The 22,415-nt window shown below is 52.9% G+C and overlaps 9 protein-coding genes across 9 annotated transcripts; 5 read left to right on the top strand and 4 right to left on the bottom strand.

Annotated features, from left to right (window-relative positions):
- Window positions 1-1,371: 1,371 nt before the first annotated feature.
- On the top strand, window positions 1,372-2,790 carry J4E93_003210 (uncharacterized protein; the record flags this gene model as incomplete). The annotated part of the gene is made up of 2 exons (XM_049341150.1): window positions 1,372-1,379; window positions 1,419-2,790. The coding sequence occupies 2 exons, from the start codon at window positions 1,372-1,374 to the stop codon at window positions 2,788-2,790; spliced, it is 1,380 nt and encodes a 459-aa protein (XP_049202032.1).
- A 296-nt stretch (window positions 2,791-3,086) lies between these two features.
- J4E93_003211 (uncharacterized protein) lies at window positions 3,087-3,986 on the bottom strand (the record flags this gene model as incomplete). Its single annotated transcript, XM_049341151.1, has 2 exons — window positions 3,087-3,520; window positions 3,602-3,986. 2 exons carry the CDS (start codon window positions 3,984-3,986, stop codon window positions 3,087-3,089), a joined length of 819 nt encoding a protein of 272 aa, XP_049202033.1.
- A 568-nt stretch (window positions 3,987-4,554) lies between these two features.
- On the bottom strand, window positions 4,555-6,299 carry J4E93_003212 (uncharacterized protein; the record flags this gene model as incomplete). Its single annotated transcript, XM_049341152.1, has 4 exons — window positions 4,555-5,039; window positions 5,340-5,765; window positions 5,820-5,883; window positions 6,192-6,299. 4 exons carry the CDS (start codon window positions 6,297-6,299, stop codon window positions 4,555-4,557), a joined length of 1,083 nt encoding a protein of 360 aa, XP_049202034.1.
- Window positions 6,300-6,618: 319 nt separating this feature from the next.
- J4E93_003213 (uncharacterized protein) lies at window positions 6,619-8,188 on the top strand (the record flags this gene model as incomplete). The annotated part of the gene is made up of 5 exons (XM_049341153.1): window positions 6,619-6,649; window positions 6,703-6,723; window positions 6,781-6,869; window positions 6,915-7,152; window positions 7,200-8,188. 5 exons carry the CDS (start codon window positions 6,619-6,621, stop codon window positions 8,186-8,188), a joined length of 1,368 nt encoding a protein of 455 aa, XP_049202035.1.
- Window positions 8,189-8,375: 187 nt separating this feature from the next.
- On the bottom strand, window positions 8,376-9,460 carry J4E93_003214 (uncharacterized protein; the record flags this gene model as incomplete). Its single annotated transcript, XM_049341154.1, has 3 exons — window positions 8,376-9,036; window positions 9,095-9,260; window positions 9,313-9,460. 3 exons carry the CDS (start codon window positions 9,458-9,460, stop codon window positions 8,376-8,378), a joined length of 975 nt encoding a protein of 324 aa, XP_049202036.1.
- A 509-nt stretch (window positions 9,461-9,969) lies between these two features.
- J4E93_003215 (uncharacterized protein) lies at window positions 9,970-11,031 on the top strand (the record flags this gene model as incomplete). Its single annotated transcript, XM_049341155.1, has 3 exons — window positions 9,970-10,027; window positions 10,086-10,521; window positions 10,575-11,031. 3 exons carry the CDS (start codon window positions 9,970-9,972, stop codon window positions 11,029-11,031), a joined length of 951 nt encoding a protein of 316 aa, XP_049202037.1.
- A 1,359-nt stretch (window positions 11,032-12,390) lies between these two features.
- ARF6 (ADP-ribosylation factor, Arf Arf6) lies at window positions 12,391-13,239 on the top strand (the record flags this gene model as incomplete). The annotated part of the gene is made up of 5 exons (XM_049341156.1): window positions 12,391-12,484; window positions 12,531-12,716; window positions 12,819-12,965; window positions 13,019-13,134; window positions 13,195-13,239. 5 exons carry the CDS (start codon window positions 12,391-12,393, stop codon window positions 13,237-13,239), a joined length of 588 nt encoding a protein of 195 aa, XP_049202038.1.
- A 1,139-nt stretch (window positions 13,240-14,378) lies between these two features.
- Window positions 14,379-18,262, top strand: J4E93_003217 (uncharacterized protein; the record flags this gene model as incomplete). Its single annotated transcript, XM_049341157.1, has 6 exons — window positions 14,379-14,658; window positions 14,950-16,140; window positions 16,188-16,441; window positions 16,500-17,273; window positions 17,327-17,797; window positions 17,846-18,262. 6 exons carry the CDS (start codon window positions 14,379-14,381, stop codon window positions 18,260-18,262), a joined length of 3,387 nt encoding a protein of 1,128 aa, XP_049202039.1.
- Window positions 18,263-18,796: 534 nt separating this feature from the next.
- J4E93_003218 (uncharacterized protein) lies at window positions 18,797-20,913 on the bottom strand (the record flags this gene model as incomplete). The annotated part of the gene is made up of 4 exons (XM_049341158.1): window positions 18,797-20,247; window positions 20,384-20,396; window positions 20,455-20,566; window positions 20,729-20,913. 4 exons carry the CDS (start codon window positions 20,911-20,913, stop codon window positions 18,797-18,799), a joined length of 1,761 nt encoding a protein of 586 aa, XP_049202040.1.
- Window positions 20,914-22,415: the final 1,502 nt, after the last annotated feature.

Raw genomic sequence — 22,415 nt, forward strand, 5'->3', positions numbered from 1 at the left:
CGGTGCTGAATGCGTCTCTCTACGCCAGTCTTCGACCATCAATGTCGTATCCCGGCTTGGTGGTGGGAGACTCTGAGATATTCGTAGTGGTGGTGTCGCCCTCGGAGGGCTTGAAGACTGTTCGATAGGACGATAATCCCGAGGTGTAGGCGTCCCCGGCGCTGAAAGAGCTCCGCCAAAAATCTCGTTCATAGATCCCCTTAAAGGCTCTGGGTTTGGTCGTGCATGTTCCTCTTCACTTCCTTCAACGTCCTCTTCATCCTCGTCCATTACCGAAACACGATCCTCGGGCTCGCGTTCATCATCCGAACACTGGAACTGTTCATCGAACATATGCTGCATAACCTCCAGCGCACCCATGAAGATACGGCCGGACCAAGTCTCCAACATATTAGCATGTCTAAGTTGGTCCTCTACACGCCGAGCAACCTCAAGCTCCAACCATGCGGATTCAGCCGCAGCGTGCATCTCACATATCATAACCCATTGAAGGCCCGCCTGGATCCGCGATGCGCATACACGTTTTGGAATCCCGACATAGCATTCCGCACCAGTTCCATGGAGTCTGCGTTGCTCGTCGAAAAGGTTGTCGGTGATCGTCAATAGCTCGGTATAGCGCTTGGTGTCAAAAGAGGCATCACGATCGTAATACGTCTCCTTTTCTTTCCGCGCCAGCGCTTCCGTTGCTGGTGGTAGCAGGTTTAGCTCGAAGAGCTCTTGTCGGCAGCTTGGGCACTTGTTGCGGTTGTCAGTGTAGCCTTCTGTCATGTCACGTAGACATTGGAGGTGCAGTGTGTGTTGACAGGGGAGTTGAGCGAGGCGGGTACTCGGTTCCTGGGAGTCTACCTCCAGGAGCTCCAGACAGATCGCGCAGTTGGAGTCGCTGGTGGCCTCGAAGTCTCGGGCTTGTTGATGGATTCGCTCGTCGAGGAAGTGTTCGAGGCTGGGGAGGTTGTTGGACACCATACTAGCTGCGGATGTGCGATCTGGTTGAGTGTGTTGTGCGAGTGCAATCTCGGTGTGGATTGCAGCGGTGGGCGATTCAGCTTCTGGCGCTTTATATATGGCCTTGTGATTGCCTTCATAGTGAATTGCTATAGGTAGCAGTATATGTGGGGTACACAGTTGTAGCGATTCGCGAAGTGAAATACCCTACCCGCGACATGTACTGAGCATCGCTTTCCCTGTGGGAAAGATCCGATGTACCCCAAGGAGTCTGTATATAAGCTTCCACTCGTTTGCTTCCAACTGTCAAGCAAGCAACACCCCTAACTCAACTCAACCATGTCGATGCAAACTTCCGCTTCAGCTCCTGACCAGCAAGATGGTGTCATACCAGACTTGCCCGCAATGGGGCAATTCATAGCTACAATGGATGGGTCCGTTCAGTACTCCGAGCAGCTTCCCGACTCCTGCAGTATATGCTGGGAAGACTTCAACTGGGACAATGGCGTTGCAGTGCGCCTTCCATGCGGCCACATCTTCCACAATGAATGTTGTCTCAACTGGATGAATTCAGCCAGTGAGAACCGCAACGCCTGTCCCATGTGCCGGACGGTCTTCTGTCTCCATAATGCTCTGACACCCGAACAAATACGCGACAACGAAGAAGAGCACAACGAGGGTGTATACAACCGCGAGGCTTACTACTGGCTTATGGCTTACGCTGACTCATGGTACGATGCAGAAAGCTGGGATGGTCACCCGGATTTTGTGTACATTGTATGCGAAGTGAGGAGGCATTGGCATCGTGAACATCATCCCCAAGCGCACCAGTTCATATGCGACTGGCATGAAGAGATCGGGGACAACTGGCTTGAGCTTGTCGTAGCGAATCATATCCGGAACAGGCTCAGCGAGGACGGTCTTGCTGACTCTTGGGCAAGCCAGGAGCTTGAGGCGAGACGCAGTGGGCTAGTGAACTGTGTGAACTGGATGATTACGGGTTCCAACATGAATGGCGAGGTCTGGGTCCCGCAAAATATGCAAGAATTCGAAGCGAGGGCCGCTGAGAACGCAGAGGGCAATGAGGATCACCAGCAAGAGCAACACGATGACGACCGTCAGCCTGACGAAGATTCAGAGACTCACGAGCGATGGGCATCTGCCCATCCCCAAGAGGACGAGGAAGGTTTAGAGGAAGGCGAAATCCTCGAGGACGCAACCACGGCAGAGTCCTCTGAGCTTCCCCATCCCGAAAGCTTCGAACTTTCCGATTCTGAATCAAATCCAACGAATAGCCGCACAACCGTGCAGGCTATCATAGCACGCAACGATGCTATCCATCGACGTTTCCGGGAAGAACTAAACGCAGAGATTGTCGTAGGAGCCTCACACGAGTTACACGATTTCAGGCACGTTGAAACATCACCCCAAGGAGAAATACAGCGCCGTCATTCCCGCTCCCAATCTCCATCCCCATCTTCACCAACTCCATCCCCACCCTCACCATCTCCATCAACAGACTCCCTCTTCCCCCTCCCCTCACCCGCCTCACTAGCCGACCTCCCTCCCCCACATCCCACAGTTTCGCAACAAGACGTGACCGACACGCGCTCCTGGCTTCGATCAGAGGGCCACACCATTATTTGCGAGATGCACAACGTAGCTTCGGTTGTGTACCAAGGCGATGGTACTTATGATGTGCATGGTTTTGAAGGAGATGATATGGGGGTTGTGAGGGAAGCGGATGCGTATCATGTCGTGGGGTGGGTTGCGATTTTCTATCGTTATGGAGAGAATGGTGGAGATGCTGGTGGCTCCAGGGGTCGGGTGCTGCGTCCCGTATAGTCAAACTTCCTGTGTACAATTTGGGGCGGTTTCGAATGGAAGATTCGGTGAACAGTTTTACTTTCGCGTGGCAATATATCCAGGATTTTATTTGCTTGAAAGCAACGGGGAAGCTTGCAACTGAGTATGTTTGACGTTCCTGTCTTCCAGTGTCGTCCAATTGGTGAAAGAATACGCCAGCCGTGGGTATGCCCCTCCTGAAGCGTGACCGACTTGTGATATCCCCAAACGCCAACGCTATGCATAATAAAAATGCGTGAACCCTATACCTCCCATAATATCTCACAGGAGCGCAACTATGCCTTGTCCTCGGCCTCATCATCGCTGCTCTCCCTCTCTTCCCACCCCACCATCCGTCTCAACACGCGATTTTCCTCACCCAACTCTTTACATCTGCCCCTCAACCCCTGTTCAACCTCACTTTGGCATCGTAGCGCACTCCTTGCGTTCTCCGCGACGCGACTCAACCCGGCCTGCCAGTCTGCATGCTCTAGCCGCAGTGCCATAGACGTCGATCGTTCTTGATCAAGAAGCCCTTGGTAGTGTTTGTGTAAGGCGAGCATCGCGGAGGTTTGCGAATAGGCGTACGGACGAAGTTTATCGAGGAGAAGGGTTAAAGCGGATTCGTAGTCGGTGAGGAGGGCGGAGAGAGATGTATTGGTTGAGGTTAGGGAGGCGATGGTCGTTTGTGCGCTCGAGAGCTGTGATTGTAGATGTGCTACTGTCGCTGCTGTGATGTGTGTTAGTATGTGTTCATCCGAGTCCAGACGGTTATTGCCGTCTAAACCCTCTCAATGCAGACTTAACATACCATTGATCTCTCCATTAACCTCCCTCATGCCCATTCCACCTGCACTTCTCGGATTGAGCCCACCGACCTCACCCCCGTCTTCTTGTGCAGCCCTGCCTTGTATCGCAGCGACACCCTCCACGATACCCCTCGTTTGCGCCTTATTCTCCTCTAGCAATTGACTCAGCTGTTGCACCACCGCCCACAGATGGTTCATATCCGTCTGCTGGCCGCCGCTGGGTAGGCCATTAACCATTGGAACGCCGTTCTGGCCGCCGCCGTTAACTTGCGATCCTGCAATACTGCCGGCTTGTGAATGTGAGGGAGAGGGCGGAGGGCGATTTTGATTGTGCTGTTGCTGGGCGGCTTGTTGTTGGGAGGACTCGAGGAAGGAGAAGTTGTTCATGGCGACAATAGTGTGGGTGGGTGGTGGAGATTAGGTAGCTGCGGATATTGGTGGAGTCGGCGTGCGGCGCGGGCTTGATGGCTTCAGTAGTCGCGCTTGTGATTGGATTGGAAGTATGATGGTGGGATCGTAGGCGCCTACCAAGATCTTCTCAGTGACGCGACACTAGATCGGGGTATAGAATGCTTTTCTGCGTCTTGTGCGGGGTCAAGTTGGTACGGGTTGTGGAGTCTTGAGGCTTGTTGGCGATGCGCTCTGGGACGTGTCCAGATGGCGCTTGCTTGCTTTGGTGCTAGTGGCTTGGCCATACTCTATGGCTTGACTATACCGCGAACGATTGCAGATGGGTATGACTTCTTGGTAATAAGGTATCGATAGTACTAGGTAAAGAAAGCGTGACTAAAGTATGCGAGGGTAAAAAGCAAAAATGTACCACAAGAGGTATTCGCAGCCAGCCCATGCCAAAGAACAACCTCCCCCAATGGTATCCAACACTCCACAATGAGATTCAATGCGAGCCTACTATGACCGAAAGTCCATCCCCCCTGGGAGCTGAAGTGCCAGCCATCTACCTGTCAGGCAGCACATACCTCCTTTCTACACTCATCTCACGATCTGCCTCATCTTCACCTTCAAACCTTAATCTGACGAGATTGTCCACACCATCTCCTTCTTTGCCACCGTCTTCTTTCTTGACCTTGCCATCACTTTGCTTCCAGACAGCCACCACTTCCGCTTTGTAAAAGGTAGTGGTACCTGGGTAGAGGGCGAGAACATTCTTGCCTTTGCTAAGGTCTGGCAATGTGGTGTTTGATGAGGGTGGTGGGATGGGAATCAGGTGGTTGACAGAAGCGCGATAGGGTACTGATGGTGTTGGAGGGTCTGGATCAGCATCGATGATTTCGTAGCGGCGTTGCTTTCCTTCGCCGATTACGGATGTCACGCGGCATAGGATGCCCTCGCCCTCAAACGACATGGACGATGCCGAAGAGCGGTTCTTCGCGTTGTTCCGATAGAGGACCTCTGTCTGCGGCGAAAGACGCGGTCGGATTTCTGTAATAATATCGTCAGCTGACGTGGTGTCTGAAGGGACATGGGATGATGTGTGAAAAGGGCGCTGTGATAGAAGAGATGGTACATGGTGGCATCAGCACATGAAAAGAAGTATGAGATCAGATGAGGTGAGATTATGAGCTTGCCTATCCGACTACAAACCTCGAACAAGCCGAAAGGAAATATGCCAGTGGGTATCGTCTGCCGTCTAAGGTGAACGCCGATAGCAAAGTACAGCTCAACGCTTGGTCTTGTACTTGATTGTGGGCTTGGTTTTGGAAGAAGGAAGAACCATCTTACCCTTACCCGAGTCGTCTTCGTCCATCTTCACACTACCCTCTCTCGCAACAGGCACCGATCCTGCTCTGCTACTGCCCGATTTGGCCACCAGTCGATCTTTCTGGCTGCTGATAACGACCTTTGGGCTGGGACCTCCAGGACTGTCCGCAGCCATGCTGTCGCGGTCGTCGATGTTGTCGTTGTGCTTTCGCTTGCCTTGGCGGTCGCGTCCAGACTTTCCGTGCCCAACGCTGGTGGCTCGTGATGCTGAGGGCGGGGCCTCTTCCGCATGACGGAGGGCAGCCAGGAGTTGGATCTGGGTGGAGACATCATTACCGCCTTCGACCGGTTGGAGAAGGGTCTGTGCCTCGTTTAGATTACGTATGTTGTCGCGCAGAAGGTCTTCAAGCTCGTCATCAATACGGGCTGAGGTTTCCTCGCCGCGCTCTAGCCGGGTTAGCACAGTGAGACGAATATGTAGTAGTTAGTTGGGCAACGAACCCTGACGAGCAGACTGTTCTGCGACGAGGGTGCCGATTTTCTCTTGCAAGGCATCCGACTCTTTCTGCGGCATGTCAGCAAGGGAGCGGATTTAGATGTAGATGATTTAAATAATGCATGCGACAAGGCACGGTCTGTGTAATACCATGCATTTGTCGATGCGTCTGGCATCTGTCTTGATCTGTTCCCAGAGAAGCCGCTCCTCCTCTGGATCTTCTTGGGGGTTTCTTCCATATTTATTCCGGTCATGGCCCAAGTAGCCTTTAGAATCGCGAAGATTACGCGGTACTTCGCTCATGGTGAGGAATGCTGGCGATAAAAAATAGAGATGCAATTGTAATGCTGGTGTTGATGAAGAGAGTATATTCGTACCATGAGTTGATCAACGCGACGTGCGTCAGCTTTGATCGAGTTCCAGAGGGCTCTTTCCTCGTCGAACTCCTCCTTCAACTGACCACGGGGCCTGCTGCGGGCTGCCATATTGAGGAAGTCGTGGCCCGTCAACTCCCCAGCTCTTTTCGTGTTACCTGAGGCGGCGCAGGTAGTTCATGTGGCGGTGTGGAAGCGACAGACTGAGGTGGAGGAAGGGAAGTAGCGGCAGATGATCAACGTTGGGGCATGTAGTCGGCGGGATGCAGGGTAGGGTACGCTAGTCATGGGAGAGGGGATGAGCTTAAACCAACGGCAGGGTGACGATTGTGCGGGACCAAACAAGTGGACCCCGCCCAGAGCTCCTCCGCCAATTCGCGGCATCGCAATACATACGCAACCTCCACACTCTACCAAAATCAGATTCAAGATGCGGAACCCTCTTATCAGACTGGAATGCGGTAAGTCCAGATAGTAAAATGGATCCAAGCCGGCATTCACTAACTATTTCCAGGTGTGAACAGCTACGACTGGGGTGCGTGCCCCGCGTCATCACTCACCTTCGCCCCAGCGGTATGCTGAACCAACTCAGGCAAAGTCGGCAAAGAGTCTGCAGCCGCCAAGTTTCACGCTGCAAACGCTTCAGACTTCTCGATTGAAGAGGAGAAGCCATATGCTGAGGTATGAAATTCCAGCTTGCGATTGACGCGTCTTTGACACGGCCAGCTATGGATGGGCACACACCCGTCGCTCCCTTCCAAAGACAAGGAAACCCAGCGAACGCTTCTCGACCTCTTCGAAGAAAACCAAGCCCTGTTGTCATCAGATATTGCCGAGCGCTATCAGAATAAGCTTCCCTTCCTGTTCAAGGTCCTCTCCATCAACAAGGCCCTGAGCATCCAGGCACACCCGAACAAGAAGCTTGCCGAACAGCTGCATGCAAGCGACCCTAAGAACTACCCAGGTCAGCATAACTGCGGAACTTTCCAACGGAAATACTAACCTCACTAGATGACAACCACAAGCCCGAAATGACCATTGCGGTCACTCCCTTCGACGGCCTCTGCGGTTTCCGACCCCTCGCCGAGATCGCACACTTCCTGAAGACCGTCCCTTCATTGCGCAAGCTCGTCGGCGAAGAAGAAGCGAAGAAGTTTGAGGACACCATCAGCGGCAAGGAGACTTCGGACAAGGAGGAGGATATGCAGGAGAACAAAAAGGCTCTGCAATCTGCCTTTACGAAGCTCATGAACACGGACAAGGACGCGCTATCATCTGCCAGCGAAGAGCTTGTCAAGGCAGCGGAGTCTGAGGGTGACAAGTTCGCTGACGGCGGTCCACCCTCCAACGACGGCAAAGAGCTCGCGGACCTTGTCGTCCGCCTCAACTCTCAATTCCCTGGTGATATCGGTCTTTTCGTCCAGTTCTTCTTGAACTATGTCAAGCTCGACATCGGCGAGGCCATGTTCCTCAAGGCTGACGACATCCACGCCTACCTTTCTGGCGACATCATCGAGTGCATGGCGAGCTCCGACAACGTTGTCCGCGCAGGATTTACACCAAAGTTCAAGGACGTGGACAACCTAACAAAGATGCTGACCTACAGCTATGCGCCGATCAGCGAGCAAAAGATGGAGCCCAGAGACTACTCACAGGTCAGGTTGAACGCACCAGCGTACAGCTCCAACAGCAGCAACAAGCTGTACAACCCACCAATTCCCGAGTTCGCTGTAGTACGGACTGCACTTAACCGGGTTGGAGGGAAGGCGACATTCGATCCGATTGATGGACCAAGCATCATCCTCTGCACCAAGGGCAAGGGAACGATTAGCGTGGGGCCGAAGGAAGAGGAGATCAAGGAGGGCTACGTCTACTTTGTTGGCGCCACAGCTGAAGTCGTCATCAAGAGCGATGTCGATGCCGAGGATGAGGAGGGTGCAGAGGGCCTGGTAACCTTCAAGGCGTTCTGCGAGCTCGAGGACGGCAAGGGTAAGCTATGAGGTATGAGTTATGTGACAAGAGGCTACGAAAACGACGTGATGATCTATCTGACGACAAGAGAAACGTCTTCTTGCTATATTGTATTTGACTAGAAAATACATCTATCATCTATGAGTGGTATCACAATGCTATGAGTCGCTAATTCCAAAAAGATATGGGGGTGTGAGTGAAGGTGTACGCGTCTCTTTATTCCGGCAGACTCCTCATGACACCCTCGAACGCTACCAATGCCATGGCATTCGCCGGGAACGCTCTCAAGAAGCACGGCACGAAACCCCGCCAGTACCCTTTCAAGCCTTGCTCCCGATAAACCGCTTTCGCGGCATCTCTCCACCTCGGAAATCGTCTCTGTGCCAGCGGATCCGTCATAATACGCTGCTTAATCACATCGCTCGGATAGCTCGTCAACCAAAAAACCTGCGCCGACAAACCTCCCGCCCAGAAATTGACAGCGGGAGCAGACAGCGAAGTACGTTGTTGCAACTGCCGCGTAAAAAGGTCGTAGGTTCCCCACCAGAAGCAGAAGAATGTGCGGAAGAGCAGTGTAGCACTGAGACCGTGATACACACCCCTCATTCCATGACCGGTGTATATCTTTTTGAGGCAGTCGATTGGTCCGGAGTACAGACGCGACTTCTTATCCGCTGCGTATTGTACTTGCAGACGTGCCTTGATGTGTTCCACCGGCGCGGCGATGAAAGATACTGTCCATCCTGCCATTGTGCCTGCTAACGCGTGGCCGTATACGGGTAGTTTACGCTGTTGTTCGCCGAATTGGAGGTGTGAGGGGGGGTTGAAGACGCGGTCGTTGAGGACGCGGCGGTAGACGCTTAGGGAGCCTAGCATACTTTGTGGTGTTAGTATAAGGAACATGACGGGGTGCTTGGGACTATGTGTCTGCGTACATGGAGTCCATAAACATCCATCCTACCAGCGGTGGTGTAGCGCCCTTGTATAACCCCGCGAATCCTTCTTTGCGGAGTGTCTGCATCAGACAATCTACCGGGCCACGGAAATGGCTTTTCTCGGTCGTTTGAAGGCGGACTTTTACCGTGTCGAAGGGGTGACCGACTATCTTTGTTAGCCATGTTCAATGCCCTTGCTGGCAGGAATGATTATTTACCAGACAACTTCGCAATTCCGCTGAACACCCCAGCTACAAAGCCGCGGTAGTGTTTGGGAGATTTCTTCGGCTCATCAGACGTAGCTATCAGCGCGGTGGCCGCTGGCTGTGAGTCGCTAGTTTTCAGGTTCAGGGCTGAGGTAGCCATTGTCGCGTCGCTGTTCTCCGGTACAATATCGGAATCATGCCTCCCGACCAAGAAAAAGCACAAAGGGCACTCAACACGTCAAAAGATCACGAAGAAGCGAAGGTAGGGAGAAGCAAGGCCGTCGAACAAGTCAAACCATTATTCTCGGTGGAATTGTCAGCAGCGGTCAATAGACGACTTGCAGGTTCCGCATATCGGAAACGTACAAGCGCCCGCGATGTGGTGACGATGTCGACAGGGCCGAGAGATCGGTGTTCGGACCCCCGAAGCACTAAAACGTGCTGTCTCTTCAGGGCTGGACCCTTGAGATTGGCTTGCCAGATTGGTACGATGGTTCCTTCATAGACTTCCCAGGTTAGCGGCTGCCCCTCCATATGCACTTACGATGGTGTGCGACCGAGGATGGCGCGGTTTGATCTTTCTGCTGCTAATCGACTGCTGTCGCTTTTACTAACTTTGTGACAATTTTGTTGGCGCGCGCGCATTCGATACACGTGTTCTAGGTAACTATGTCGGCGACTACGAGTGCGACTACAGCGCCCGCTGCAGGTGTAGATTCGAAGAAAGGCATGTTGGATGTTTGGCGGGGCGCGTTTGGAAGACGCAGATACTAACGTCGGCGCAGTATGGACGACTCTCATCACCAACACGGCATACCTCACCGGTCTCCTTACCCTCGACTACTCGCTCAAGAAGCACGGCACAAAGTACCCTCTCATCGCTCTGTACACGGATACCTTCCCCGAAGAAGGCCACAAGGCACTCGATGAGCGCGGCATACCGAAGCAACATGTCAAGTACCTGCTGCCAATCAAGTCCAAGGACTTCACGGCGGACCCGCGCTTCTACGATTGCTGGAGCAAGCTTACGCCCTTCTCGCTGGAGGAGTATGACAGGGTGGTACAGCTAGACAGCGACATGTTGGTCTTGCAGAACATGGACGAGCTTATGGATTTGGAGCTGGATGCACCAAGTACGGGCGGCAAGGGCGATAGAGTGTTTGCAGCGAGCCACGCATGCGTGTGCAATCCGCTCAAGAAGCCGCACTACCCCAAGGACTGGTATGTATTCCCCCTCATATATGCATGTGGTATGTAGACTAACACATCTCTAGGATACCAGAGAACTGCGCCTTCACAACCCAACACGCCGACCCCACCACAGCCCAACACACAGGCGCCCCCTCAACCGCCGGTCTCCGCATGCCCAACGGCGGCCTCCAAGTCGTAAACCCATCACTCGCAACCTACAACCTGATCCTTGAGCAGCTCTCCAACGAGGCATCCGGCGACTACGACTTCGCCGACCAATCGCTGCTGGGCGATCTGTTCAACGGCCGCTGGGTTACGCTGCCGTATACTTACAATGCGCTCAAGACGCTGAGGAATAAGGGCGTGCATGATGTGATCTGGAGGGACGAGAATGTTAAGAACATACACTATATTCTTAGTCCGAAGCCTTGGGAGGAGGAAGATGGGAAGTCAACGTGGGAGACGCATCAGTGGTGGTGGGACGTCAATAATGAGAGGAGGAAAGAGGAGAAGAGTAGGGGGATTGATGATGGATTCTAAGCTCTCACGATGTAGTGGGGTCGTTGCATAGTGGTCGGCGTAGAGGTGTAGAGTAGTACGAGAAACTTGGGCGAGCATCTTACGAGAAGCCCTGGAGGCGTTGCATAGTGGTGGGGTAGGGAGAATAATGCCCTGCATAAAAAGTATTTCGCAGCCATGAAGGAAGAATACATTCTATCCAATGAAGATTGCGTTCCGATTATTGAACAGCTCACGTATTGCTTACGAACACCTTCCTTTTCGGTAGCACGGCTTTCTACACGATGTTTTTCAAGTTTCCTTTAGGCTTGGCGCCAGGGTTCCTCCCCGATTCAGTAATCCCTCAAGCTCGGTAGTTATGCTTCTTTCAACACATGGTCCGCACGGTGTACCACGTCATGGTGGACGATACTAACCCTGCATGGTCAGTGTACAGGCCTTGTGAAGAACTATTCGTAACGCGGACCAACATTTGACTGTAGCATTCATGCTCGGGCAGTTGGAGGGAAGATTCGAGCAACAAGTCGCAGAAAACTTGTTGCATCGGCTTATTTCGCCCGAGATATCAGGCCTCGACGATATTTGAGCCGACTATAGCAGAGACTAAATCCCGAAGGAGGGCTAGCCAAACGGGAAGATCGGGATACGTCACGGTAACGCCGTGTGTACAGGCAAGATCCAGTGAGTGAACTGCTGCCAGTTCCCACGCGAACGGCGCAGACCCCACGGCCTCATCAATCTCAGGAGTAGCGCCGCGTACCTGCGTTTGCCGGCATTCGGTGAATCGAACGGCGGCGGCAAAGTCACACGGCAGGAAAGGCTGCTGGAAACTATATGGCTAGCTGCAGCTATCGTGCAGCCAACGCGCATGCAGATGCAGCGAGTAACGCATGCGGAGACCCTTTGCTTCATCTTAGCCAAGATTCGCAATCAAAGGGCGTCGTCGAGCTGTGAGCCCCTTTTCGCCGACTGAGGCAAAAGCAGGAGAGGCGGTGATGGAGGTGTGTGGTTGGCGTGTAGGATGAACCCGTCACGATCAAGCCGTTGGGCGGAGCACAGACGTTTGGCAGCTGCGATCTGCAACGCGCCTGCTGCGGTTTCACTCCTGAGCAGCGTGAAACCTCATTTCATGAACAGCGCCAGCGCCCACGCGAGACCCTGTCCCGAGTCGCTACACATTTGCATCTCCTGTGCCGTCTACATCTTGACGTCTTCTCCCACACACGACCAACATTGACTTCACCTTATCACGTATCACCCATCACGCCCGACCGCTTGCCGTCTACCGTCCTCCGTCGCGCGCACTAGCTATAGCTCGCTTTCGCCGATATACCGCCCACTCGACACCACCACCAAGTCCATAACGCGTAAATCAGCACCATGGGGGGTTCAATATCCAAGATGATGGCCAAGGTCTTCGGCTCCAAGGAGATGCGCCTGCTGATGCTGGGCCTCGATGCCGCCGGAAAGACCAGTACGCACCACCATCACACCACATACACTGTCGCTAACTGCCCCAGCCATCCTCTACAAGCTCAAGCTCGACCAGGACGTCACCACCATCCCGACCGTCGGCTTCAACGTCGAGACCGTCACATACAAGAACACCAAATTCAACGTCTGGGACGTCGGCGGCCAGGACAAGATCCGTCCCCTCTGGAGACACTACTTCTCTGGTATGTTGGGCCGCGGAGGCACGGTTCCGGGTAGGCGAGTCGACATGCACGCGACTGCATGCGCATGGCTTCTACCTCACCCGGCTCCTGCTGATATCTCCCAATGAACAACATGGCTAATCGCAATCACAGGCACCCAAGGTCTGATCTTCGTCATCGACTCCAACGACCGCACCCGTATCGACGAGGCCAAGCAGGAACTCACAAGGATTATCCAGGACCGAGAAATGAAGGATGCGCTGTTGCTGGTGTTTGCGAACAAGCAGGATCTCAGCGGAGGTTCGTAAACTGTAATGTCGAATCTGAGGGAATATTGGACTGACACGATATAGCTATGCGACCAAAGGAAGTCTCGGACCGTCTGCAATTAGACAAGATCGCCAAAGACCACGTATGGAAGGTGGAGCCCAGCTGCGCGACAACAGGAGAGGGTATCTTTGAGGGACTGGTACGTTTCGATCTCCCCAGCATAAACCATTTGCGCCATCATGAACTAACACCTTCACAGGCCTGGCTCTCCAACAACGTCAAGCTACCACCCGGCGCCAAATAAACGTCTTCCTACCCACCGCGATCCGCGCATCCCCGTCTCTCTCTCACACACTGTCCGCGATACCTGAACGACTTGCATGCTCTTCCCTGCATATACCCGGTTTTGTCCTCTTTACTTAATGTCGCACTTACTCTTATCGTCTTGTAATCTTCTTAATTGGGACTTGTACATTAGATATGTACAAATCTTTTTTTGTCTTGTGTAGATCTTTTTCCTGTTGTGGTCCGAAGATGGGTGGCTGGCTGGACTGACTGGTTGGTTGACTGGTTGGGCTGTCTATAAGCAAGCGATACTGATACTCTCTCCGTGTGTTCCTTGAAGTGGTGGTGTGGGCGGAGATGTGGAGTTTTTGACGTCTAATATCTAGGCTGGCTGCGACTACCTTTTCTGACGTCCCTTCCGAATCCGTCCTTGCGGCTTCCTTTCCCCGCACTCATCAACTATGGATCTCTCAACCTCACTACTTTTCCTTCTCTGACATACGCCTTTAGCATTTGCACGTTACGATCACAGCTCACTCTGCCTCTTTGCGGGTAATGGCGCTTGCTGCGATGTGTACGCGCGGAAGATCGTTAGACAAGCAAGCTTCCGCATACTGCTTGCATGGAGGTGAGTTGCGCTCTCAACAAGCCGAGTGTTCTTGACTGAATGAGAACTGACTGTGAATTGAAACACAGCGTCATGAGCTTGGGATCAGCATAGCGGTCCCGATGGCCCTGCAGCGCTTTTAGATCAGCGTGTGCGGACGCGCATTCAACTGTAATCCACTTCAAAAACCACTCTACTGACGTCTAGCTAATTTCGCCGATATCCAAGTTGCTTTGCTGACATCCAAGACTGGCTTGTTTGGTTTGCGTCACAATCAGACAATTCAGTGTGGTTAGGGGCACCCTTTGTCTCTCGAAAACTGCGTCCCAAACACGATTGCGTTGGCTTGTCTTGAGTATTGGCAAGCAATGAGACACTGAGACAAGGGTATATGAAGATGCTGGAGGACAGTGTTGAGATGGACACCAGCGAACGCAGCTGATACCTTGTCTGGTTACTCAAGACAAGAACTCAACCTCAGGGCATCGCGACACTTCTTTCATTCCCCATCACTGACAACTCCTGGTTCCTACCACGCCAACACTCCAGCCATGGCTCAGATCCCGAACCTGACCCTGGACGCAGCCAAAGCCGCACTCACTTCCGACTTCCTAAAGAGGATCAACGACGACATCATGTACGAGAGATGCACCTGGTGCAAACCGGGCCAAGTCAAGAAGAAGAAACACGCTCTCATCGACTGCCCTACCGCCCGTCCCTCGCCCGCCGATCTTACTAAACTCTCGCACGACATCTTCAATAACAATGATCCCGATCAACAAGACTTCGCGGTTGCTTACATTCATCATCGGCAGCTTGAATACCATCCTCGTCCCGATGGAGCTACGACTTTCATGGCTGGACGCTTAAGGGCGCAGATGCCGCCGGCAGTTGTGCCAGTAGCGGCGGCTACACCTGTAGCTATACCTGCTCCTATACCTGCTACATCTGTTCCTCCATCTGCTGTACATACGAATCAACCTACATCTGTGGCACAGCCACCTCCAGCGGTACTGCCGGTTCCTCCTACTTCATTCGCGACTTCCGCGTATTCCCCGCTTCCAGTCGTCCCTCAACCGACTGCTAGTTCCGCAACCCAACAAACTCTAACGGGTATGGCAGCTACGCCTACCGGCCAGATTTCTTCCGGTCTTGCGAACGTTTCTCTTCCGCCAGCTAGCGGCTCCATGACATCCGTGCCAGTTGAAGTCACAGAAGCTCCTGTCTCTAGAAACATGGTGCCGGGCCGACAGCGACCGTTCGGACGTGATATTGCAAGGGACGGAATTCCATTCGGTTCGTCTGAGAACACTGTCCAGAAATTGCAAAAGCTTCTTGGGAACAAGGTCACTGCTCACTTTCCGCCTAGACAGGGATTTGCGGAGTCAACCCATACTGTCTACACAAACCACTACGCCATTGACATTGCTTCTCAGACGATTCTCTATGAATACAAGATCCTACCTTCTATACCTGGAAAGAATAAGAGGAAGATCAGAGCGATTATTGAAGCTGCTATCAAGGACACGGACTTTTTGCAGAGCAACCAGCAGAATTTTGCTACAGACTACTTCGACACCATAATTGCTTGGAAATCGCTCCACACCTCAATTGGGTCAGGTCATCCCAAGCTCAGCGGCGATGGTAAGGCAGGCTCTGAATGGAAACTCAACACCTTCGTGGAGAGCGGCACACAGCTTCCATTGCGGTTCAAGTTCGAGGGAGTTGTCGACACGCAACCGCTGTTCCGGTACAAAACCATCGACCCAGACTATGCCAATGCAGACATACAGCCTATAATTCGAGCGCTGAACATCTTGATATCCAAGTGTTTTGACGAATCTAAAGACTATCAGACAATGCAAACCGGCGCGAACAAGTTTTACCTGAAGGATGCGTATGAGGTTCTTAGCAATGGAAAGAAACCAGGCCCAGAACAAAAGCTTTCGCAGTCGCTTTGCACAATACGAGGATACAGTTACACCATCAAAGCAGGTATTGAGCGGATACTTCTGAACGTCAACGCCGCTACGAGTGCTTTCTTTCTCGCGGTATCCCTAGACCGGGTCTTCACCGACGACTTGGCATTCTCCAACTTCAAGGACCGCGATTTCAATGCTCCGCTGAGAGGCTTGCGCGTCTACATCAACTATGAGAGGGGCGATAAGCTGCAAGATCCAGAAGCTTGGGAGAGATTGAACAGCGAAAAAGGCCGCATAAAGACTATTCAAGACTTGGGCGCGATACTCAGTGTGCAACAGTTCGAACTTGAGTCTGGAGATGTGTGGACCGTTCAAGATTACTTCGAAAGCAGTAAGTAGGCTACAGTATACCTATCATATTCAAACTAACGTGTATAGCGTACGGCAGAACACTTACACATCCTGATCTTCCAGCCGTCAACCTCGGCTCGCGACAAGAGCCCCGATGGTACTGCCCCGAGGACCTCATCCTTCTTCCATATCAGATGTACAAAGGCTTAGTGCCAGACGCAGTCACAGCTGGTATGCTTGATACCGCATGCCATATTCCTTATGATGCAGCAGCTCTCGTCGATGTGGAAGCCCTCGAGACTGTGGAAGTTCCAAGAGACACAACTACCCCACTGACTTTGGTGAGTCAACCCCCAGTGCGTGTATCTAGCGTACTGCTAACAACTCCGGGTTTCATAGGCTAAGTGTCCGGTTATCACTATCGATCCACGAATGCTCAAGGTTCCCAGCGCTCAAGAGCCTTATCCTACGATACAGTACGGCAATGATAGCACGCTTCAGGCTAAGAACAGGTGGAACACAAAGGGCCTAGCACTACTGGACCGAAAACAAAATACCCTTTTCAAAGGCACCATCATTGCGAGCAGCGGTATGTTAAAAGGTTGGAAAGTTTCCCCGGCTTCTTGCACCAAAGATCTACGCCAATTTGCCGGTGGACCAACGACGAACGGAACTCAGACGATTCCAAATTACAGCGTTGCCACAATGCAATTCCCCTCTGGAGAAGTCAAGCCTGTAAACACTGGCTCACGCACCGCTGTGGACAGTGCACTCAAGAAGGCTGCAGCGACGGGTACAAACTTTGCTTTACTGATCCTGCGAAACAAGAGCGCGGAATCATATGCGCATTTCAAGGATCTATGCGACCGAAAATGGGGCTTCCACTCACTCTGCGTCACCCAGACAGCTCTAAACGGGAGCGGTCGAGGTCAGCTCATGGGTAACCTGATGCTGAAGATGAACCTCAAGACTGGTGGCAGCAACCACTGTGTTGCAGACGGAAAAATGAAGGAAATCATGCCTAACACGCTGGTTCTTGGAGCAGACGTCACACATCCAGGCAAGGGATCGATTACTGGCTGTCCATCGATTGCAGCTATCGTCGGGTCCGTCGATGGCTTAGGTGGTCGATTCCTTGGATCCATGAGGCTACAGAGCAAAGACAAGAAAGAGGTAAGTTTTTGTGTGCGATATGGTGAGCTACGCGAAGCTAACGAGTATCACAGATCATCGACGAAGTGAAGGCTATGGTGGTCGAACGCATCATTGATTGGGTCGAGGAACATGGCGGCACCACCCTCCCCACGAACATCCTCTACTACCGAGATGGTGTTGGAGATTCTCAATACAGAGACATCAAGACCACGGAGCTACCGCAAATACAGCTTGCTTTCGACACCGTTGTTACGAGCTTGAAGAACAAGAAGAGCATCCCGAGCACTGCCAACCCAAAGATCAACATCACGGCGATAGTCTGCGCGAAACGTCACAACACACGCTTCTACCCAGGAGAAGGCGACGAAGACAGCCATAACAACTGTCACCCCGGTACCTTTGTCGATGACGTGGTCTGCTCGCCATACTACCAAGACTTCTACCTACAATCCCATTGCGCCCTGAAGGGGACAGCCCGTCCTACGCACTACTTCGTCATCCAGAACGACATGAGCAACAGCGTCGACGATCTTCGTCAGCTAGTGAGTTGGACCTCTTTCCTCGACTGTGACATACTAACCATTCACTAGACGCATGAGCTATGCTACAGCTATGTCCGCGCTACAGTCGGTGTATCCTACGCCTCACCCGCCTACTACGCCGACAAACTGTGCGAGCGAGGTCGCATCTATCTTCGCGACTTCTTCGTGCGAACCGGCAACGGCGAGGCCCGGCGCAGCGAGCTCGAAACCTTCAAGCACAAGAAAGAAGACGAGTTGTCGAAAACTCGTATTCAGCAGTTTGGTGCTGAACGCCTCGCGAACGGTCGCAAGCGGCCGAAGACTCTGGGAGAGTTAGAGATGGAGAGCAAGGACAAGAAGAAGGTCGAGGATGAATGCAAGGAGTGGGTCATGAAAAAGGCGAAGAAGGAGATGTATGGTGGTGAGGATGCACCGGGTAGAAATCCCTGGCATGCGAACATACGCAAGACCATGTTTTGGATGTAGTCGTTTGCGAAGATGAGTCTGGGGAGCATAGTGCTGGATGGCTCGCATTGGGCGGATGGTGAGCGGGTGGTGTGTTTCTCTTCCCTTGGCCTCTTTGTGGATTTCCCTTCTTTTCTTTCGTCTGCTGTTGCGTCGCGTTTTCCTACATCATTGTCATAGACTCTGCTTTCTGCCCATAGATTTCCTTACTCAATAGACTGTTTCATTCACAACCCTATAACGTCTCTCCACAAGACTCATGTTGAACAAACACGGCAACGAACGAGAAGAGCTGAAGAATGATATGACTTCTATTGAAACAAGTCGCTTAACCTTGCGGAAGCTTGACTGAATGATACTAAAGCATTGACATGCAACACTAGATGACCCTTACACTAACACCTCTAGCCATATTGCAGGCCTTCCCTAATCTAAACCACACAAATACAAACGCCTTAGCGCTAGAATGCAACGATAAAGATGAAGAGTCAGGAACCAGAAATTGCGCTAACCCATCGTCAAAATACGTTAAGAATGTATGCAGCGATTCAGTGATCATTTCCACTGACCCTGACTCAGCTTGAGCAGACCCTCTACGCACCCAGCTTCCTCTGCTGAGTTTATACTCGAGCGGCCACTCGCGTCGTCACCGTGCATGAACTGCCGCAGCTCATCGTCCTGTTCGGGGTCGACAATGCTCTTGCCACCTTTCCGCTTGTCCTTGGCCAGCATAGCACCGAGACTTGACGTCTGCGACATCAGATCTGTGTTCTCTCCCAGTATCTTGCGAGCTGCTCGTGAAGCAGGGGGCGTGGCGGCGACTTGGCGGTCTCGTCGTACAGACTTGGGAGCATCGGGCTCCCAGTTCTCCTTGTCACTCTCGGTCTGCGGGAACTCGTCCGACTCGGTGCTTTCGCCACCCTTCTTGTAGTCGGCGTATTCCTTATTGGAGAAGCGACCACTGATGGTGGATGCGCGTTGCATGGAACCGCGGGCCTTCTTGAGTGGACTGCTTTGTACTTTGTGTGAGCTGTGGCGCGCCATCAGCGGGCTGCTGTTTTGGCGGGCCTGGTTCTGTGCTAATATCCTTCGGTTCGCGCGTAGTATGCCAATCGCGTCAGCTGCACTGCCGCTCTCCTCTTGCTCGGCACGCGTTGTCAGGCTGGTTGTTGACCGGCTCTCGGGATCGCACCAGAACTCCCATGCGCGCGAATCCCTGCTCCTTCCGATATTCGATGTTGTCCTTGGTACCTTGGGGCTCGGCTCGCCTCGGGCGGCGGCGGCTAGGCGGTCGTTCAAGCCAGCTGCACTGTAGCTTCGTCGCAGGCCAGCAGCGGCACGGGAGAAGGAGGAGGGTGTCTTTTTCGACTTGGGCGGTGATGGGGTCTTGTCGAGGTCGGTGACGATACGCGCAGTGCCGTCCTCGTTGGTCGCTATCCGTACGAAAGAGTGCTTGCGCTTCAGTGGACGGGAAGGGGTCTTGGTTGCATGGTCGGGTGATACAGAAGGCTTCGGAGGGGCGTTCGGAAAGGTGATGACTTCAGGCGTGTAATCGTCGAGATAGCGGACAAACGACGCGCTGCGACGGTTGGAGATCCATGATGTGCGGTTTTGCGCGGCGCCCTGTGACGATTGTGCAGCCTGCTGCGAGTTGCTGATCTCAGTGGAGGCATTTTCGGTATTTTGAGTTTCAGTAGATGGCTCTGCGACGACTTCATTCGCGTTTTCTGGTTCGTTGGCGGAAAAGGCAGTGTCGATGGTGCGTGGCTCTGGGATCGTTTCGTCGGAAGTGAGTTCTGGCGTTGCGGGCTGCTCGGGTGGGTCAGACCTCGGGCACTCGTCCTGGTCCGCCTCTTTCGGCCCCGGCGCGTTATCGATATTGCGCGCTATGGCTACCGTCTCGTCCTCGGTGGGCGGGTCCGACATGGTGGAAGAAGAAGACATCAGCGATGCCGTGGAAGATGGTTCGAGTGGCCGTGAGCGACGGCGGTCGTTTTGGCGTTTATCTAAAGCAGAGCGTGATCAGGACGTGTTTCGAAAATCATGCGCACAACCAAGCCACACGCGACACTTCGGAGCGATTCAATACAGTCGATTGAAAAGCAAGCACCAGCGACGCGCACAACAGATGAATTGACTTACTTTGAAACCAAATCTAGGACGCGATGTTAGCAAGGCGCGCACACTCGTGACGTGGAGAAATTGGCGCTTACCTGAACTTCCTTCTCGCCAAGCGCGACTTTGCGGACAATTTCTAGTCGTGCGGCCTTGTCTGGCTTCGGGTTCTTGAGATATTCCGACTTCAACACGTCTTCGTCTTCCTTGCTGCAAGATGTCGTGGTCAGCGCTGATGGGGTGATGGAGAGTCGTGCCCGCGGGGTAGGCCGAAGTAGCTCCCGATGGTAGGTTGCGCACGAACCAACGCGTTGAACATGGGTCGACACGGTCGAGATGGAAAGGCAGAACTTTGATGGAATGAGAGCATACCTGGTGCGTCTTCTCTTCTGGCGAGCAAGAGCTTTGTTGTCGACATCTGGTGGCATGTGGTTTGCGACAGTTTCCTGCGAATGCACGAGGAAGGCCAATTGACCACTAAAACTGGCGCGTCTGACGGTGGGAAGACGCGATGACGCAGGCGAGGAAAACGACGGCAAGGGCGATGAGGCGGACATGATGGGATGACAACAACGAATGTTGGTAATTGAACTTGGTGTGATTAGAGAAGAGCTACCATGAAAGAGTGTTATAGTAGAAAGAATAACGCGTTCAATATGGTGGCAGGAAAGTAGTGTGCGAGGCGCGTCTTCAGTCGCGTACGTATCAGATTGGTCCGAGCCGAGCGCTTGCCTATGTCGTGCATACCACTTGACTGAACTTGCCGCCCGTGCACACGACCACTCCAGCCTCATATCTTGTATTATCCATGCAGCAGATTGTCACGCATGCACGGGCATGATGAGGCCGAGAGATTATCACATACCGTCACGTCCAATCTAAGCATCGCTGACGAAAACGCGTGCATCTCATCACTTCGATAGCCTTTCGTGGTTCATCTCGGCGTCTTGCAAGGAACTACGCGAACGCGGGACGACAATTATCTGTTTTGCTTTTCCAAGGTTCTCAGCCCTATCTCGGAACACGTCCAGAAACGCGCGTGAGCAGAGCTCATTGCACAGCAGATTCGTGCAACAATGTTGGCCCGAGGTGTATTACCGCCCTTTTCTCGACATCATCTGCTTCCACGCGAAGTGAAGACGCGTAGGAGTCGCGATGAAAACCATGCTTCTGTTTCCAGGCGCGTAGCACTGACAAAGCTAGCACTCAAAGACGGAGCTAGTACTCAAAAAGTATGGCGGTGAAACACGTCCGCACGTGACGCGCTAACCCTTCCAATCACCCCGCCACATCCGCGAAACACGAGTCAAACAATGCACGGTTCTGCTCATCACAACGTTCTGACACAAACTCTTTACCATCGGTATCCTCCGATGACCTACCCTGCCTGTACGCATCATTGCGACTGCAATCTAGGCAGCGACACGCTACTCAACGACTATCCAGTCCGGCCTGCAGTCTAATGCTCTTGGCGGTAACTCTCACCGTCAGATGGGCTGCACGCTGCTCAACCACCATTCCATCTCTATTCCCGCAGATGCGCATACTCAATTGTCCTCCTTAGCATCTGACCTTTTGCATGTACTTTGGTCTAGTCGCGGTCTCATTGTTCAACCCCTTCCTACCCCACATCCACCGGTGAAGACGACCATACAAGGCAGAAGGTTTTGGAGCAAGAGTCGGAGATTTCCGTGGCCTGATTATACAAATCTCTCGCATCAGGACTGATCGGTGTCTTTCTGCCTTGTACAGTACACTCTGACGATGTCTGTGTTCCAGGAGCCAAGGAGAGTTGCACTGCTCGGACCGAAGCCGACAGAAGATATTCGTAAGACAGCTTACTATCCCGCAACCACGTGCTGCCTGCGGCACTCCTGGAGTTTCAACATTCGCGTATTGGCCATCGAGATCTAGCCGAGTGCCTGTGGCTTTTTGGCGTTCGTGCAATCCTTGAGCCTCACCGGTTTTGGCCCCATTTTCCTATCTCGTCATCACCAGTTACCTCCTAACCTGCCATTACGATAGATGATTGGCGGACGGCTCCCTTGCCCAAATCACA

This window comes from Alternaria ventricosa (assembly GCF_023758065.1).
Source record: "Alternaria ventricosa strain BMP 2768 chromosome Unknown scaffold_4, whole genome shotgun sequence".
NCBI classification, from domain to species: Eukaryota; Fungi; Ascomycota; class Dothideomycetes; order Pleosporales; family Pleosporaceae; genus Alternaria; species Alternaria ventricosa.